Source organism: Triticum aestivum, chromosome 4D (assembly GCF_018294505.1).
Source record: "Triticum aestivum cultivar Chinese Spring chromosome 4D, IWGSC CS RefSeq v2.1, whole genome shotgun sequence".
Taxonomy (NCBI): Eukaryota; Viridiplantae; Streptophyta; class Magnoliopsida; order Poales; family Poaceae; genus Triticum; species Triticum aestivum.
This window is the reverse complement of record NC_057805.1, coordinates 465,935,636-465,953,531: the sequence shown is the minus strand read 5'-3', so window position 1 is coordinate 465,953,531 and position 17,896 is coordinate 465,935,636. Positions and strand designations below refer to the sequence as shown.

At 47.4% G+C, this 17,896-nt stretch overlaps 2 protein-coding genes across 2 annotated transcripts; both read right to left on the bottom strand.

The window, feature by feature from the left end:
- Positions 1-6,023: 6,023 nt before the first annotated feature.
- Positions 6,024-9,927, bottom strand: LOC123098672 (3-ketoacyl-CoA synthase 10). Its single transcript, XM_044520719.1, has 2 exons — positions 9,435-9,927; positions 6,024-7,565 (listed from the first exon to the last, which is right to left on the bottom strand). Exons 1-2 carry the CDS (start codon positions 9,837-9,839, stop codon positions 6,348-6,350), a joined length of 1,623 nt encoding a protein of 540 aa, XP_044376654.1. The 5' UTR covers positions 9,840-9,927; the 3' UTR covers positions 6,024-6,347.
- A 5,484-nt stretch (positions 9,928-15,411) lies between these two features.
- Positions 15,412-17,840, bottom strand: LOC123098671 (protein WHAT'S THIS FACTOR 1 homolog, chloroplastic-like). The gene has a single exon (XM_044520718.1). The coding sequence runs from the start codon at positions 17,630-17,632 to the stop codon at positions 16,211-16,213; it is 1,422 nt and encodes a 473-aa protein (XP_044376653.1). The 5' UTR covers positions 17,633-17,840; the 3' UTR covers positions 15,412-16,210.
- Between the last annotated feature and the right edge of the window lie 56 nt (positions 17,841-17,896).

Here is a 17,896-nt window from a genome sequence, read left to right as displayed (position 1 = left end):
AAGGAAGATATTGATATCATTCACGTCAACACTGAAGAGCAATTGGCAGATATCTTCACAAAGCCCTTGGATGAGAAAAGGTTTTGCAAGTTGAGGTGTGAGCTAAATATCTTGGAATCCTCAAATGTCCTATGATTCGACACACATCCTAACATTTATGCATATTGATGACTTAGATGTGCAACACACAAAGTAACGTATATCTTCAATCCATGAAGACTTACACTCTGAGTGTGAATACATTAATGCGGAATTTGACTTCGAAGCGCCGCGATAATTGTGCGCCATGTCTGGGTCTAATACTTCCTATACGGTGGGTAATGCCACCACCAAACTTTTGTTTGAAGTGTTTATCTTGGCGTTACAATTGCAAAGTCTTTGCATTTGATTTGTCTTCAACTTTGATTTGATTTCATGATTATCTTCACGATGTTGATTTGGTCTTACTCAGATATATACATATACTGTGTTCTGTCCTCTACAGCATTCACTTATAGCTATGTCTTCTTGCTTGAATCTTTTGATCTAAGTGAATGTGATCGGACCCTAACCTCTTCTATGCTTCTACCTCAAATTGAAGAGGATCTCCACAAGTACAACCTGCCATGTGCATTTGCATTCCAGAGCAAAATACTTATATGCACATCTTCAGGGGGAGCCTTTTTGCTACTTATGAAGACAATATCTCAATCCTTACTATTTCACATACTTTTATCCCCGTTGAAAACTTCAACCAGTTTGTCATCAATCACCAAAAAGGGGGAGATTGTAAGTGCATCTAGTGCCACCCCTAGTTGGTTTTGGAGTATTGACGACAAACCTGGCTGAGGGACTAATGTGTTTGTGAGAATTGCAGGATAACACAGGTAGTAGTCCCTCATTGATTCGGTTTACCTACCGGAGATGACCCCTAAAAATGTGTGAAGACATTGAAGACAATGGTGGTCTGTGAAGATATTCACATGGAAGACTATGACATGAGAAGACATCGCATGAAGACTTTGGAGCGTGAAGACATAGTTGTTTCGTAGTTTCCTTTTCTTCTTTGTTGAGTCATAGGAACCACCGTACTATTAAGTGGGGTCCAAGTGAACAAAGTCAGAGTGACTGAAGTGATGCTCAACTAAATCCTATGTCTTCGAGCGAAGACAATGAGAGCAAATCTTATCCAGAGCTGGATGAGTCAGCTTTACTTGTAGCCCAAGTTAAGCTGCCGCGTGTGTTTGAAATCTGACCGTTGGAACACGTGTCAGTTCCTTAGTGACCCAGGGTCATTTCGGACAAATTAGGTCGGGTTGCCTCCTGGCTATAAATAGCCCACCCCTTACACATAAATTGGTGGCTGCTCAGAGTTAGTGCACGACTTTTGTCGTTTGAGAGCAACCCACCTCCGAAGCATTTGAGAGAGAGATCCTTGCGAGGACAAAGCCCAAAACACCCAGAGCCCAAAGAGTATTTGGCATCACTGAAGTCTTTCTGTCCGCGTGATCTGAAGACTTGTTACACTGGAGGACTATGAATCCTCCAGGCGGTTAGGCGTCGCGTTCTGAGCATCCAAGAGTCATTGTGGATTGCCGGTGATAGAAGTCTGTGAAGGTTTGGAAGTCTACCTTGAAGACTTACCAGAGCGATTGGGTGAGGACTAAGTGTCCTTGGCTCAAGGGGAATAAGGTGAAGACGCGGTCTTCTGAGTTAAATCTCAGCCTCCCTAACCAGACGTATAGTTGTCACAGCAACTGGAACTGGTCCAACAAATCACTGTCCTCTCCAAGCTACTGGTTCTATCTCTTCTTTCTCTTTACTTACAGTTTGTCTTCGTGAAGTCATTGTCTGCTTGCTTTATCTGTTTGACTTCACTACGTGACCACTTGTTCTGATTGGCTTCATACTATCTTCCATCCTGATCCATACTGCCTAGCTGCTAATAGTCTTCGTGCTTTCACTTCATTGAATACTAGACTATGGCTTTCCTAGTGTAGTCTACCTTCCGCTGCATGTCAATAGGTTCATTTTTATTGTTTGTCTTCGAAACTCCCATGTTTTGAAGACTTTCATAAAAATCGCCTATTCACCCCCCTCTAGTCGATCACTAGCTCTTTCAACAACCTATAGCTTATCACACGGCCACATCCACGCTGAACAAACACGCACTCTGCGCCACCGTTATTATGCCTCTTCTATACAATGGTGCCTCCTGGATATATTTCTCTACTCTAGTGTTTCGCACACAAGCGTGACACCTCAATAGATCACCCGAAAAGGTTTCTAGTTGTTCTTATGCAGTTATAGCTAATTGTCCAGAGCATACAAAGCTTGTAAGATCTCAGCAGAAGTGCCACAGAAACATACCTGCACAACGCCATCGTGGCAGTATATGACGTCTGAGCGACTAAATTCAAATAGAAGGAACGCTCCCAATCAACCTCGGTTGAATTAGCATTCATGAGCTTTTGAACCTGGTAATTGCAAAATAAGGAACATATTTAGCCCAGTAATTCAACAGAAAGTAATTGTTCTTATCATGGGTTCTTAACTAACACTATGTTTGTTGGGGAACGTAGCATTTCAAAAAAAATCCTACGATCACGCAAGATCTACCTAGGAGAAGCATAGCAACGAGCAGGGAGAGTGTGTCCACGTACCCTCGTAGACCGAAAGCGGAAGCGTTTAGTAACGCGGTTGATGTAGTCGAACGTCTTCGTGATCCAACCGATCCAAGTACCGAACGCACGACACCTTTGCGATCTGCACACGTTCAGCTCGGTGACGTCCCTCGAACTCTTGATCCAGTTGAGGCCGAGGGAGATTTTTCGTCAACATGACGGCATGGTGACGGCGATGATGAAGTTACCGGCGCAGGGCTTCGCCTAAGCACTACGATGATATGACCGAGGTGTAAAACTGTGGAGGGGGGCACCGCACACAGCTAAAGATCAACTTGTGTATCTATGGGGTGCCCCCCTCCCACGTATATAAAGGAGGGAGGGAGGAGGAGGCCGACCAAGGGGAGGCGCGCCCAAGGGGGGGGGGTCCTACTCCAAGTAGGATTCGCCCCCCCCCCCCCTTCCTACTTCCACAAGGAGAAGGGGGGAAGGAGGAGGAGGAGAAAAGGAAAGGGGGGCCGGGCCCCCTAGCCCTAGTCCAATTCGGTTTGGGCTAGGGGGGCGCATCACTCCTTGGCCTGCCCCCTCTCTTCCACCACTAGGCCCATAAGGCCCAATAACTTCCCGGGGGGGGGGGGGTCCGGTAACCCCCGGTACTCCGAAACTTATCTGGAACGACCCGAACCATTCCGGTGTCCGAATGTAACCTTCCAATATATGAATCTTTATGTCTCGACCATTTCGAGACTCCTCGTTACGTCTGTGATCTCATCTGGGACTCCGAACAACCTTCGGTACATCAAATCACATAAACTTATAATACGAATCGTCATCGAACATTAAGCGTGCGGACCCTACGGGTTCGAGAACTATGTAGACATGACCGAGACACCTCTCCGGTCAATAACCAATAGCGGAACCTAGATGCTCATATTGGGTCCTACATATTCTATGAAGATCTTTAACGGTCAAACCGCACAACAACATACGTTGTTCCCTTTGTCATCGGTATGTTACTTGCCCAAAATTCGATCGTCGGTATCAACATACCTAGTTTAATCTCGTTACCGGCAAGTCTATTTACTCGTTTCGTAATGCATCATCCCGCAACTAACTCATTAGTCACATTGCTTGCAAGGCTTATTGTGATGTGCATTACCGAGAGGGCCCAGAGATACCTCTCCGACAATCAGAGTGACAAATCATAATCTCGATCTATGCCAACTCAACAAACACCATCGGAGACACCTATAGAGCATCTTTATAATCACCCAGTTATGTTGTGACGTTTGATAGCACACTAAGTGTTCCTCCGGTATTCGGGAGTTGCATAATCTCATAGTCAGAGGAACATGTATAAGTCATGAAGAAAGCAATAGCAATAAACTAAACGATCATAGTGCTAAGCTAACGGATGGGTCTTGTCCATCACATCATTCTCTAATGATGTGGTCCCGTTCATCAAATGACAACACATGTCTATGGCTAGGAAACATAACCATCTTTGATAAACAAGCTAGTCAAGTAGAGGCATACTAGGGACACTCTGTTTGTCTATGTATTCACACATGTACTAAGTTTCCGGTTAATACAATTCTAGCATGAATAATAAACATTTATCATGATATAAGGAAATATAAATAATAATTTTATTATTGCCTCTAGGGCATATTTCCTTTAGTGTTAACCGGATAAGACTAAATTATTGTATCGAGTGTTCAGCTGTTCATGCATACAGAAGTTTAAATGGTAAGGATTCTAACATTGTCGTCATGCAACTCACTGAACATAATATAACTTGTTGAGCATTGAGACCTTTTCATAATTTGTCAAACGTTCAAAGGAAGTCCTGCAATCCAGCTTCATAATCCGTCCTACAAAATTTTACATAGAAATAAGACTATGAATACTATATTTCTAGTACAGGGCGAATTTTGAGGGAGTTGGTTTCTAACTGGTCAGCATAAACAGGGCTTTGCTGAATTTCAGGCGTACATTCCTTTCAATTGTGTTTCGATTATTAAATATTGTCTCCAGAAATATTATCTGCAGAAAGTGCATCCAAATAATGTGGAAAGTTGCTTATACAAAATTTCATGTTAATATTCATCTTTTGGTGTGGTTGGCCAGCCAATCAAATTTTACATCCGAAGTAGTACGCTAAATTGAATAATTATGGCCTTTATGGAACTTCCATGAGAAGAATTCAGAATGATGTATTCGTCAACACGAAGAGTTATATAGAATTTAGAGCTCTACTACCTAGCAGAAAACTGTAGAACAAAGCCTGCTGACCTCATTACGTGCCTCAATCCCCTCTTGGTTATACCAAGACCTGATTCAATTGGGAAAACATATAGAGGAAACTGAATCAAAATACTTTCAGATCTGGAATGGGAGAAGGTGTGAGGTGAAATGGTGTCCCACCGTTTTGTGAACCAGCAGCACACACATCTAGTAGCACAAGTAGTAGCCATAGCTGACAAAGCAACAACACAAACACACAGTACAACGCCATCACAAAATCAAAGGGAGACAGGGGGAGGAAGTAGGAGCTCACCTGCCTGACAGAGATAAGAACGAGCCAAGGCTCCCTTCCACTCCAGATCGAGAACCTGGGAGGAGACGAAGAGAGGTGGCCGCCGCGAGGGGGCCGGCGTCTATCCCTTCCGCCGCGAGGAGACAAGGAGAGGTGGGAAGGCGGCAAGGGAGAGGAGAGGAGGAGGTGTCCGCTAGGACGAAGGCGGGGCAGGAGTGGGAAGAGGAGGCGTCATGCTCAGAGGATATGGGTCGTGGCGGCGGCAAGGGAAGCGAAAGGGCAAGCGGGAGGAGGTGGATATGAGCGGCGGGAGAGGTCGTGGCGGCGGCGAGGGGGAGGGCGCGCGGGAGGAGGCAGAGATGAGCGACGCTGGAGGGGAGAGGAGTGGCGGCACTGTTTTTCGCCCGATCCCACCCCTGCCGCATGGCGACCTGCGCGGGAGCGATGGGAAGGCGAGGAGGAGGAAGAAGTGAGGGTGGAGGAGTAGCAGTGCAGGCAAGGGAGGAGGAGATGGAGGAGATGAGGCGGCCAGGAGGGAGGCGATGGCGGCGGCGGCGGCGTGGAGGAGACGAGGCGGCCATGAGGGAGGGGAAGAGGAGGGAGATATTTTCCTCTCTTTTTTCCCTGCCGCTGCCCGCTCTCGCCGCGCTGCCCCCTCGTACTATTCATGGCGAGGCAAGGGCGACGTGGCTGGCTTGGTTGTGCCTAGCAAGTCTCTCATTCTTTATATTTCAATATACTCCTTTCATCCATAATGTAAAACGTTCTTACATTATGGGACGGAGGAAGAAGATGATTTACATAGGAGTATTTCATCCATATAAGAAACACCCAACTTATATAAAAAAGTCCAAAGTTATGAAGTTGCACATAGATAACAGTAGTCCAAAGTCCAAAGTAATGAAATTGCACGTAGATAATCAAGTTCACATAAGTTTCACAAGAGCGCGCACATACACTTGCGCATTATGGTACGTAGTCTATGATTAAACCCCTTAATAATAATAGATAACCGCTACAACACCAGCACAAATTAACCAAAGCTCAAACCTTAAACCAGCGGCACTGCATGCAGTTACATGCAAATCGATAGCATCATTTCCATTAGCCTGCACTTACCCACGCGGGTGCGACGACGCAGGACGTGTTCCTTTACCTCGCTTAATTATTAGCACGTGCGCCTGCTTCGCTCCCTCGATCGGGACTCAGGCGTCCATGCGCGCCGGGTACTGGTCGACGCAGTCCAGCCACGGGCTCCTGGACGGGCGGCGCACGCGGCGGACGGCGCGCCACACGGCGCTGTTGCACTTGAAGCCGGAGCCGAAGGCGAGCTGCCACACGCGGTCACCGCGGCGGACGCGGCCCTTGGCCTCCAGGTAGGCCAGCTCGTACCAGATGCTGCTGCTGGAGGTGTTGCCGAAGCGGTGCAGCGCGGCGCGGGAGGCCTCCAGGTCGGCGTCGCGGAGGCCCAGGTTGCGCTGCAGGTGCTCCAGCACGTCGCGGCTGGCGGCGTGCATGCAGAAGTGCTCGAACGCGCGCTTGAAGTCCGGGATGTAGGGCGCGGCGGCCGAGGTGTCCCCGTTGGCGGCCGGCGGCGGCGGGGTGGACGTCTTGGACGGGTAGAGGTGGCGGAACAGCACGCCGGCGAAGAAGAGCAGCTGCTCCGAGAAGGGGAGCACCAGCGGGCCGAGGGTGGTGATGTTGGTCTTGAGCGCGTGGCCGCCGACCTCCACCAGGTCGCGGCTGATGGACAGGCCCTTGATCCGCTGCTCGTCCTCCTCCTGGTACACGGAGCGGAAGGCGCGGTCGTCGGCGCCCTTGTGCGTGCGCACCACGTGCTCCAGCTGGTACTTGGCGCGGCGGAAGTCCCTGCGGCGGTTGGACAGCAGCACGGCGGCCGCGCCCGCGCGGAAGAAGGCGTTGGGGATGAGCATGGAGCGGCGCTTCCCGGCGTACCAGGTGAACGACACGGCCTCGGTGCTCACCACGACGGCGAGCCCGGCGCCGCTGGCCTGGAGCATGTCGCGGGCGAGGTCGATGGAGATGACCCCCGCGCTGCAGCCCATGCCCCCCAGGTTGTAGCTGAGGATGTTGCCGCGCATCTTGTAGTGGTTGACGATCATGGCGGAGAGGGAGGGGGTGGGGTTGAAGAGGCTGCAGTTGACGACGAGGACGCCGACGTCCTTGGGGCGGACGCGGCACTTGTCGAAGAGCTCGTCGAGCGCGGCGAACATGGCGGCGGAGGCCTCGGCGCGGCCCTCCTTCATGGTGGCGCAGTTGGCGTCGGGCTGGAAGACGCAGCGCGGCATGTAGGACTCGTCCCCGATGCCGGACTTGGCCAGCAGCCGCGCCTGGAATGCCAGGCTCTCCTCGTCAAACTTGCCCGACTTGCGCGCCAGGTCGATGAACTCCGCCTTGGACACCTGCAATCAGCAAACGCCATTACATTTTCACCCCTTTCGGCAGTACGAACAATTTGCATGCATGCATGCATGCTTGCTTGGTTGATGTTTTTTACTCCGGTGGATTGCTTGACGTTACTAAAATTAGGAGTTTAACTAGGTCATGGTGATCTCATGACATTCACCAGTACTATTTCTTTTCCCTAACTTTGCCTTTGTCTACATCGATAATTTCTAAAACATTTTCTTTCATTTTCATCAGAAGAAATAAGAAGCTAGGTTTCGTGGACGGGTCATTAATTGTGCGTGTGTGCGCGCGGGATCTGCCAACCGTATTGGATGACCGGCCGACGTACCCCAGCCGAAACCTCCCTCTACCTGCTCGACGGCGATCCATCCGTCGTCATAACTTCCGGGCCGCCCCCACTCACTCACTCACAGAGGGCCCGGCCCAGAGGACGATGCGCCTAATCAGCTGCCGGGCTAGAGGATAATTCATCAGTATGTGAGGGGCGTGTTTACAAAATGCCCTGCCATCTACGGTCTCCAATACCGTACGCTTTTTTTTTTTAAAGAAAGGGATCTTGTCCAATACCGTACGCTGACTGACTCCATCGTCCCACTACACTATGTAGACTGTAGATTACAAAGTTAATGCAACATTGATAGCTAGTAGCCTGATTGGTGGCAGCTGGCCAGAACTACTAGGAGCGTATTAATGGAGAGACAGGGGCAGGTACGGGTACTGGCGAGGGCATACCCATAACCCTCACATTACTCCTCTGGCATTTGGGATCGATGGATCATGGGAGTAAATTTCGTTTGCTTGAGCCGTAGTATGAACCCAATCTCTCACTGAACCACTGGCCATACTCCCTTCTGGTATATACATAACCGTAGGAGTATAACAATGTGTGGAAGAGTAGTTGCCTAACAGAAAAGTTGAAAGAGATGTCGCATTCAATCACGTAGCTACTTGTATACGTACTTTGTTGGTCAGTTTGGTTTATCTACTTTACCAAACATGACAGTAACTTTCTATGAGTTAACTTGAGGGCAGCACGGTTTAATTGCCTTCGAGTTATAGATTTACATGAAACTCTGCCTAATCTGGTCTGGATGTTTTTTTATGTGTTTGCATCGTTATTTAGAGCCTGATTAGTAGCGCCGTGTTAGCCATCTTTTGAACACTGGGTTGTCAAAATATTTCTACCCGTAGCATTTTACTTTGTTTGATTATCACAGCTGCATATAAAAAAGAAGCTGAAGACCAAGTATTTCTTCTACAATACGCGTATAAAAAAGAAGCTAAATAAAGTATTTCGGGGCATGGTTTTCCCATTCATGCTAACTAGCGAGGTCCAGTTCAGAAGATAGCTAGACTAGTACGCGAAGGAATTCCGGAGGGTTGGACCTATGTCTCACGCAAAATTCGTGTGCGCCAAAACGTGACTTGTGCAAATTATGCATGTCGACTTCACGAGAATCGCCCAAGAAACTCACGACATACCCATATCTACTCCCAAACATTTATTTGATCTGGATCAAGTAACTTCTTTTTAGCGGATCCAGCAACTTTTGTGGCAGCTCCGTCTCAACTTATTTGTTACATATAAAATGCCATCAACGATTCAACATTGCATATGTACGTGTGTGGAATTAATCAGGAAAAAGAAAAATCCTGCCAAAAATTCAGTTCATTTGTGATGCATATTCTTGCACACGATCCAGATCGACATTAGCATGTACTAGTACTTTGACTATGACATATGCTTGCATGCACATATAGTGATCTACTCCATGCAATTAACTAAGCAGGGTTTCGAAAAGAAGAAGAAAATTACCTAAGCAGAGTAAGCATGAGGAGATGGATTAGGATGAGCTTACTACCTTGAGTTCGTCGGCGGGCTTGTAGGTGGCGAAGTCGATGAGGTAGATGGGCCTGGGGCGGGACATGATGTAGACGGAGATGGTGAAGGCGAGGACGGCGAGGAAGGCGAGCACGGTGGCGAGGTCGTAGGTGGCCTCGTCCCACACCTTGCGCCACAGCTCGTCGCGGCTGAGGCTGCCCACCTCGGCGCCGCACACCAGCACGATCACCGGGATGGTGGCCAGGTACACGCCGTGGCTCAGCAGGTAGTGGTACCCGAGCCGCACGTACTTGAGGTTCACCGACTGCAAAAAGTCGGGCAGCCGGCGGCGCACGCGCACCGAGAAGGTCGGCGACCCGGCGTCCGGGCCCGACGGCTCCACGCCGCGGTTCACGATCTCCGTCGACAGCTCCTCCCGCGCCATGGCAGCTGGGGGCGGGCGGGACTGGTGGTGGGCGGTGGTGATGAGGGTGAGAGGGAGTGGGAGTGCTCAGTGTTTAGATATAGCTAGGGATGGTGGCGTTGCGTTGCTGCTGGGGCTGGGGTTGGGGTTGGGGAGGAGATGGTGGGTGGGCGGGTTGTTGGGTGGCAGTTAATGCCATTAGGGAGCACAAGCCAAGCCAGGCAAGAGAAGCTTGGTTGCTTGGGGGCATGGTGCTCGGTGTTCAGACTCGTTCATGCATGCATGGTCAAGTGGTCATGGACACACACATGATATCTCTCTCTCTCTCTCTCTCTTGCTCTGAGGCTGACATGCTGTCCCGGGGCGCAAAGCCAAGTAGCTTTTGAGACACCATGTGCAAGGGCAACGGCTCCGGGGAGAAAAATGTGCAAGGTGATTGCTTTCTTGTGTGTGGCACACTTCAGCTGCATGCGTTTCGCATTTGGAGTCTGCCTGTGCTGTGACACCAGAAAAAGTTTTTGGCCGTTGAAAGAGCAGAATATATTTGGCTCTACCAGTTACATTTTTTACTGTTTTATAGGAAACTGTATTAGTTTTAATTTTAGTGTTTATGGGGCGATTTTTTTTAATGTTTTGAGGAAGTACTACTGGGATGAAGATGAAGTGGATTGGATCTGGCATTTGCGCAGCGGGCTAGCTGTAGCCGGACGTTATTAATTGCGTGAAACGTGATGGCAGAATGAAGAGGCCGGCCGGCTCATCCGATCAGATTCATTTCATTTCATGGACGGCCTCTTTATTAGGTGTAGTGTAGCTGCCTGCATGCATGCATGCAGCACCATTGTCAGCGAACCAGGCCTAGCCTTCTGGCGCCAACCCATGCAGCTTCACTAGTCCCCGTACGTCCACGAGAATGCATTCCCATCCCATGCCCAATCGATTATTCACAAATTTTGAAACGGTCAAGGCCGGCGTACAATTTTTCAAACCAAAAGCAACAGTTTCGACGAAACTCTGAACCTGGCCAGCAACGGCTAACTACTCTCTCGCCACCAAAATGCTCTCCATTTAATCCTTTGATTGATCATGCTAGTGGTATAGTGCATGCATATCTGTGTGTGTGTGCGCCGTTGGGAGCTGGACTTGGAAACATAACTAGAAAACTCGATCCTCTCCCTTTCTCATAAACCCATGACCATGATCTGCGCCCCCGTTTCGCCATCACGCACTGAACGAAAAGAAATCCTGTCACGGTCAGTTCGACCACCAGTCCACGGCCTACGATCCAATCAATCAAGAGGCGCCAAAAGGGATTAGCACGAACGGTTTTGGGTATTTTCGGACGCAGACACTCCTCCTAATGCCGTTTTCCGGCAAGTGTCCTGCACTCCTGCAGGCTGCAGCTGCTTCCAGCCAGCCCCCGTTATTAACTGATGGCAGGAGGAGGAATCACGACTTGGCGATCGGATGGTCCACTGCTAGATCATGTACTAGTATTAGTATGTAAAACTACTCCCTCCTTTTCGGTTTATAGGGCTCAATTCAAAAATCTTACCAACCAAGATAGATGATAAGTGGTGGAATACTTTTCGTAATTTGCAAAAACACCCAATTAATGCTTTTATTTTCCTCAAAAATTTATGTTTACCAATATATTAATTGCAATGCATGCATGCACAAAGTACATGCATTGGTCAATTTTCTCTTAATACTTGCATGCAATTATTTAATGCATCTTGGAATCTGAAATTGTGATGTGAGCCTTATAAAATGAAAAAACTAAGATTTTGAGATAAGCCCTATAAACCGGAAAGGAGGAAGTACTCCATGGAAGACGAACCTCCTCTCCTTGCTCCAACTTCCAACAAGAAACCATGGAGAAAATGATGTACTGACCGATCTTTCAAGTGGCAAATGTCCATAAGCCCATACATCCATGGAACCTGAGCGAGCAAAGGCGAGAATATCGGAATTGGCCGACGATATGTCGCGCTGGTCTCATGCGATCCGATGAACTGGCCCTTGTCATGGCGCCATCCGAATACGCGTCTGATATGGCCGGTTGGATGGGCAGATCTGCCTTGTGCAGTGCGGTAAGAACATTCATGGTTGCACCCATCCAGGAAATAAATACGTGCCGGGGGAGGCCGGCCGTGCACGTACTAGGCCCATGTGCTCGCATTAAGCCGACCCTCTGATCGCCATGTGAGCATGTTTTCTCGGAGCAACACAGAGCCAGAGCCAGTGGTGGTGGCGGTGGATGAGCGGTGATATTTTTCCCTGACAAAAAAAAAAATCAAAGGCAACACACTCTGTCAGGGATATAGGTGCTTATCAATGGCACCAATAATGTGTAAATTATCAGCAAGAATCAGTTGGATCTGTATGTACATGCTACAGCTGTTCTTCTTTCCATCTTGAGGCTAGCATGAGAAACGGCAGTACTTGTGTTGCTTAATTTTGACACATATATAGGTAGGTAAGTGGATTCTTTTCAGCTACATCCAGCACAAAACAGTACACCCTTTTTCAGAGGCAAAAACAGTACTACCTTCAGCAACTTATTAACGAGCATGCTTGGGCAGGAGATGGCCAATACAGTAGTAGCATGGCATGTTGGCATCTACAAGAATAAAAATAAAAATCTGGTCACTGTGTGTGAGAGAGAGATGGCATATCATCATAGAGGGAAGACGAAACGGAACATGCCAGTCAATACCATGACTCAAAGGCACCCACACTTTAGCCAAATTGCTGAAACTGTGAACAATATGCGTGTCATGTACTCCTCTTTCTAATTCTAACAAGAAAAGGAAAACAAAAAGGTCGATACCATGTATAGTGTAGAACTTACGACTTGCTCGATAACAGAACAACGCAAACTGAGGGGACCAAATAACTCCTAAAATACGGCTAATTGTTTTACAGGCTGTTGCTGACCAACAAGACTGTGTGTACTTGGTACAACAAATCAACTCTGGCAAAGCTGTACCCGGCCCCCAACACACACACACACGTAGATTTTTGCTACGGCATCTGTTATAGCCTTATTAGTCAATAAATTTGGGATGTGAGAGATCACTACTCATTCAAGATTTCCTTCTTGCAAAACGAATTAGCATTTTTTTTTACAGATCAAAAGTGCTGATGTGTGAAGACTCTGTTTAGAAATACATCTGTTATTATCAAGGGTGCCAATAATATAGGAGTAACTTTTATCAGCAAAATTAGTTGGATATGTACTCCTACATGCTACAGCTGTTCTTTTTCCATCCCGAAGCCAAAATGAGAAAGAAACCACCCACAAGAAAAAAAAAAACATGAGAAAGAAACATACACAGTATTCCCTCTTTCTACACTACTACTCTCTCTGTCCTTTAAAGAGTGTACTTCCAACTTTGTTGGAGGGTCAAACTATCTCAATGTTTGACCGAGTTTGTGCAAAAATATATCAATATTTGTGAAACAAAATAGGTATATGATGAAAATATATTTTATCGTCAATCTAATGCTACTAATTTGATGGCATAAATGTTGGTGCGTTATTGTACAAATACGGTCAAACATAAAAATATTTGACTTTCCAACAAAGTTGGATGTACACTTTTCAAAGAACAGAGGGATTACTTCAGATGCTGTGAGAAATAGTACTTGTGTTGCTTAATCTTGACACATATAGGTAGGTAAGTAGATTCCTTTCAGCTACATGCATGCTTGGGCCAGAGATGGCCAATACAGTAGCATGGCATGTCTGGCATCGAGAAGGATTTGCTGGCCGGTGTGAGAGATGGCATATCACAACTCGCAAAAGATGACCATGGTTTAGCCAAATTGCTGAAACTGTACACAGGCAGTGCAAAACTAATTTTGATATGTGATGTATTTCCCCTTTTATTTACGACTTTCTCGCTGTAACGGGATGGACAGTGGAGTACAATGTACTCCCTCTGTAAACTAATATAAGAGCGTTTAGATCACTACTTTAGTATTCTAAACGCTCTTATATTAATTTACGGAGGGAGTACAGTGCAAGAGACCAATTAACAGAAGAACAGAAACAAATCAAGGGGACCAAACAACTCATGAAATACACCTAATATTACAGGCTGTTGCTTACCAACAAGGCAGTGTGCACTTAACAAAACATATAAACTCTGGCAAAACCATAGCCACAACAACATGGATTACATATAATGAGGCTTAGAAAGATTACACATGGAGTTTCAGTCTACAGTTGGGATTCGCCAATGAACATTTGAGCTCAAGCTCAACACTGACTAGAACTATTGGCTCAAGAGGAAGATCTTGACATCAACTGTTAAGTTGTTTCAACACCCAAAATGAGGAGAAGATGATGCATGTACACGAGAATGTGGTCTCAACTTTTATTGCCCCCTATATAGATTTTTTCTGTGCCATTTGCTATAGCCTTGTTGCTCAATACAATTGTAGTGTAAGCAAATCACAATGTCATTGAAGATTTCATTTTGCAAACTGAATTAACATGTTCTTACTGCTGATGTGTGAAGACATTGTTTAAGAATTGCTTACTTGACACAGAAATATTTAGTACATACCAGAATTTTGAATCCATCCCTGGATTGCTGAAGTCAGAAAAGGGCAGGGCTCGCTTCACAGTAGATTGCTTGGATAATGTCATATCTTCAGTACACAACGTTCTGAGGAATATTCACCACAATGGTCTTTTTCGAAGAAAAAAGCAGAACAAGTAGATCAGCATAAGAGATCATCAATGCAAGCCTGAAATATCCAGTCTGTGTTCAAGCTTGGGACAGCATGTCAAACACCAAGCCTCCAAGTAATGAGCGAGGGGAATATAATATGTACACCTAAGCATCAAGATAGAAACCAACCATAGCCCTAATTCTGAAATAATTATCAGAATCACTTAAGGGCTTGATGTCCAGGACTAAATCAGAAAATTGTTCTTTATATTGGGTTACTAACCGGATTTCACTAACTCACGCTGTATAATCACTTAAACCCACTATAACCTATATACATCTCAGCATCCTCCGAAAGAGTGCCCTCATCAAAGACATCATCTGGCTCATCATTTTTTATATTCAATATAGCATCATCATCATCACCAGTCCACCACAATCCACAAGCACCAAACAAATAGTCTGCTGAACCAGCCGATCCATAACATTTTGTACTATTCTTCCTATGTCCTTTATAACCAGTAAGTTAAAGACCTTCTCGTTCCACCGCAATAGCAGCGCCTTTCTAATAAAATCTGTCCCATAATATGCCTCCGTCAAGAACACGCTTAGGGGCTTGCCTTGTCTGAGACACATAAGAGATACCGGTGTACCATTACCAACAATTAGAATTGCAATTAACAAAGGACATTAACAAATGTCCCTTCTGTAAATTTTAGGAGGTATAAGGGCACAACGAGTTGCCCTTTTTTGCAGAGGGGAAAGTAAAGCAAAGTATTATGCTCCGCTCTAGCAGAACAGAACTGTATGCGAATATTTTGCAAGCGTGGATAAAGTTGAAATGTAGAAAAATAAGAAATAAAAGTGCAATTGAAGACTTAGCATTAGTGTCTGCCAACCATTAAAAGTGAAAAACTACACTAATCAGCACGGAATTATCACTCGATGCAGGCAGTTTTACAGCAATATGATATGGCTAACCTTACGTCTGTTATGACGAATCTGGTTGAGATCAAATTATCATACAAGCAAATGTGCATTAAAACACATGGTTCCTACTCAGGTTCCACCGCTAGTAGATGAACAACCACAAACGGTGCAGAACAAAATATTCCAGCCCAAATACGTCAATACTGATACATGAGCTGAAAAAACACGACTGGTCAACTAAAGGACTAAGAGCAGGCACTCCTACGAGTACCGGCATTGTAAAGAGTAAGCCCCAATAGAATTACTTGAAGTCTTGTCCAGATATCCAGAGAGTGAACATGCATGGTAGGCAGGACTGGAATAGAGGGATCTATTGGTGGAAAGCAAGGCCAATCCCTTGCAGAGTCTTTGTTTTCATATCAATGCCAATCATCCATGCTTTCCGGTATTCAAAGTCCACCTTCGACATCAGGTAGTAAACAACAGCAGCACCATGGTTGCTCAAGACAGGGGGTAGATGTTATGAGATCCTGCAGCGCTGACTTTCCAGGATATCCAGTCATGTTTGGATCATTGACCACAATATCATCAAACATCAGCCAGGAAATCCCTAAACAAGCTCGCATATGAAACCTTCCTACTCGCTTGTAAGCTTAATGTTCAGGAAATGGAAAAAACATAAGTGTTCATTATGTTAGGCTAGTAGGCTACTAACTGGATTTCACTGACACTGCATAATCACTTACATCTCCTAAAACCATCTCAACATGTTTCTCCCTAGAAAAAACCCATCCCAGCATCATCCATCTGACCATCATCCATGTCAACATCATCCATCTCACCATCATCTGTAAGAGTGCCATCATCCAAGAAATCATCTGAATCTTCACTTTCGACATGCAATATAGTATCAGCACCATCGTCATCACTGCTACCACCGTCACATGTTGATGAGCTCGCACCAAACAAACAGTGCTCAGAATCAGACGACTCATGAACTTTTCCAATATTCTTGTTTTTTCCTCTGTAACCAGTAAGTCGAAGGACCTTCTCTCTCCACCTTACCAACGGAGCCTTTTTTATCAACTCTGTCCCATCATATGCCTCTGTCAAGAACACGCTCAGCCGCTTCCCCCTCTCAGACACATAAAAAATACCATAATGCTTCAGTAGCAACCTCATCAGCTTCTGTGGCATAACAAACTCACGACGGAAATGCGTCAGGTGGTCAGTTACCAGCCTCTTCTCCAATGTGAAGCTCAGTATCTCGTGCATCACCGCGACTGCCCTCTTGTCAAACTCATGAGATCCAGGGGTCAAATCTTTTGCCTCTGCATAAGGGGACAGGTAGGTTGTCTTCTGAAACTGCTCGGTATTGCCGGTTTTCACATAGTGATGAGCTTTTCCTCTAAATTTGTAGTAACTTTTAAAATCTGGTGGGAACTTCATCTGGAATGGAAGAGAGAGCTCTCCTGGTGTACTAGCATTGGAACTGGCATTGGTGTTACCGGCCAGTGCTGCCATATTCTTCTCATGCTCAGTGACCGCCCAGTTTGGGTTCCAGGAAACAAGCTCCAAGTAGTCGCCATCCTCCAGTGTAACCAACCTGAAGAGCTCAGGGAACATGTGCACCCACCGTGCCCGGAAATCATGAGGAAGCCCCATGTCACGCCGGAAATGCGCGATCTTGTCAACGGGCAGGCGCCGTTGCACCGACATCATGAGCAGCCTGGTCACGTACTCTGCGGCCGTGGGGGAGTGCTCCTCCAGCAGGCGCGCCTCCTCCTCAACGAGCGCCTCAGCCGGCGGAGAGAGGCCGGCCCACATGACGCCGCGGCTGTCGCGGCAGACCTCGAAGAGCTGCGGCGAGCTGTGCACGAAGTGGGCGACCTTGTGCGGCTTGGCGAGCCCGAGCTGCGGGCGCAGGATCTCGAGGCGCTTGAGAGGGGTGACGTGCTCCTCCTCCATCTTGAGCGCGTCCACCACGGCCAGCACCTTGGAGACCACCTTGCAGCGCTCGATGACCACCTCGAGGTCGTTCACGCGCTTCTTCTTGCTCCGCTCGTTCACGCTCCGGCCGCGCGTCATGGAGCGCGCGGAAGATAGCTGGGAGGGGCAGCGCGGTTGGCCCTGCGCCTGGACCTGGCCAAGGCGGCGGAGCAGCTCGGCCAGGCAATTGCGCGAACACGTGGCGCGCATGGCGTGCGGTGCCGCCGGAAAGGACACAGATGGGAGTAAAACGATGGTATGAGCTCGCGCGGCGGACGATTAGACCAAGATCCCAAGCTAACGCGCCGGTGGTCGGCGGCGAGAGGGGGAGGTGGCGGAGGAGGATCGAGTGGCCGGAGAGGAATGGAGAGCGCCGCGCGGAGCCGCGCAGACGAGAGTGGCCAGTACAGAAGAGAAAAATGACGGGGTAGGGCAAGATAAAGGCCCAGAGTGGACCGCACCGGCCCATATAGA

What these genes read in the sequence shown, in the direction of transcription:
- LOC123098672 (XM_044520719.1), bottom strand. Translation starts at nt 9,839, where the DNA reads ATGGCGCGGGAGGAGCTGTCGACGGAGATCGTGAACCGCGGCGTGGAG. An exon ending in AGCCCGCCGACGAACTCAAG is followed by an intron (nt 7,566 to 9,434) that starts GTAGTAAGCTCA and finishes TGCTGATTGCAG; the next exon opens with GTGTCCAAGGCGGAGTTCAT.
- LOC123098671 (XM_044520718.1), bottom strand. Translation starts at nt 17,632, where the DNA reads ATGCGCGCCACGTGTTCGCGCAATTGCCTGGCCGAGCTGCTCCGCCGC.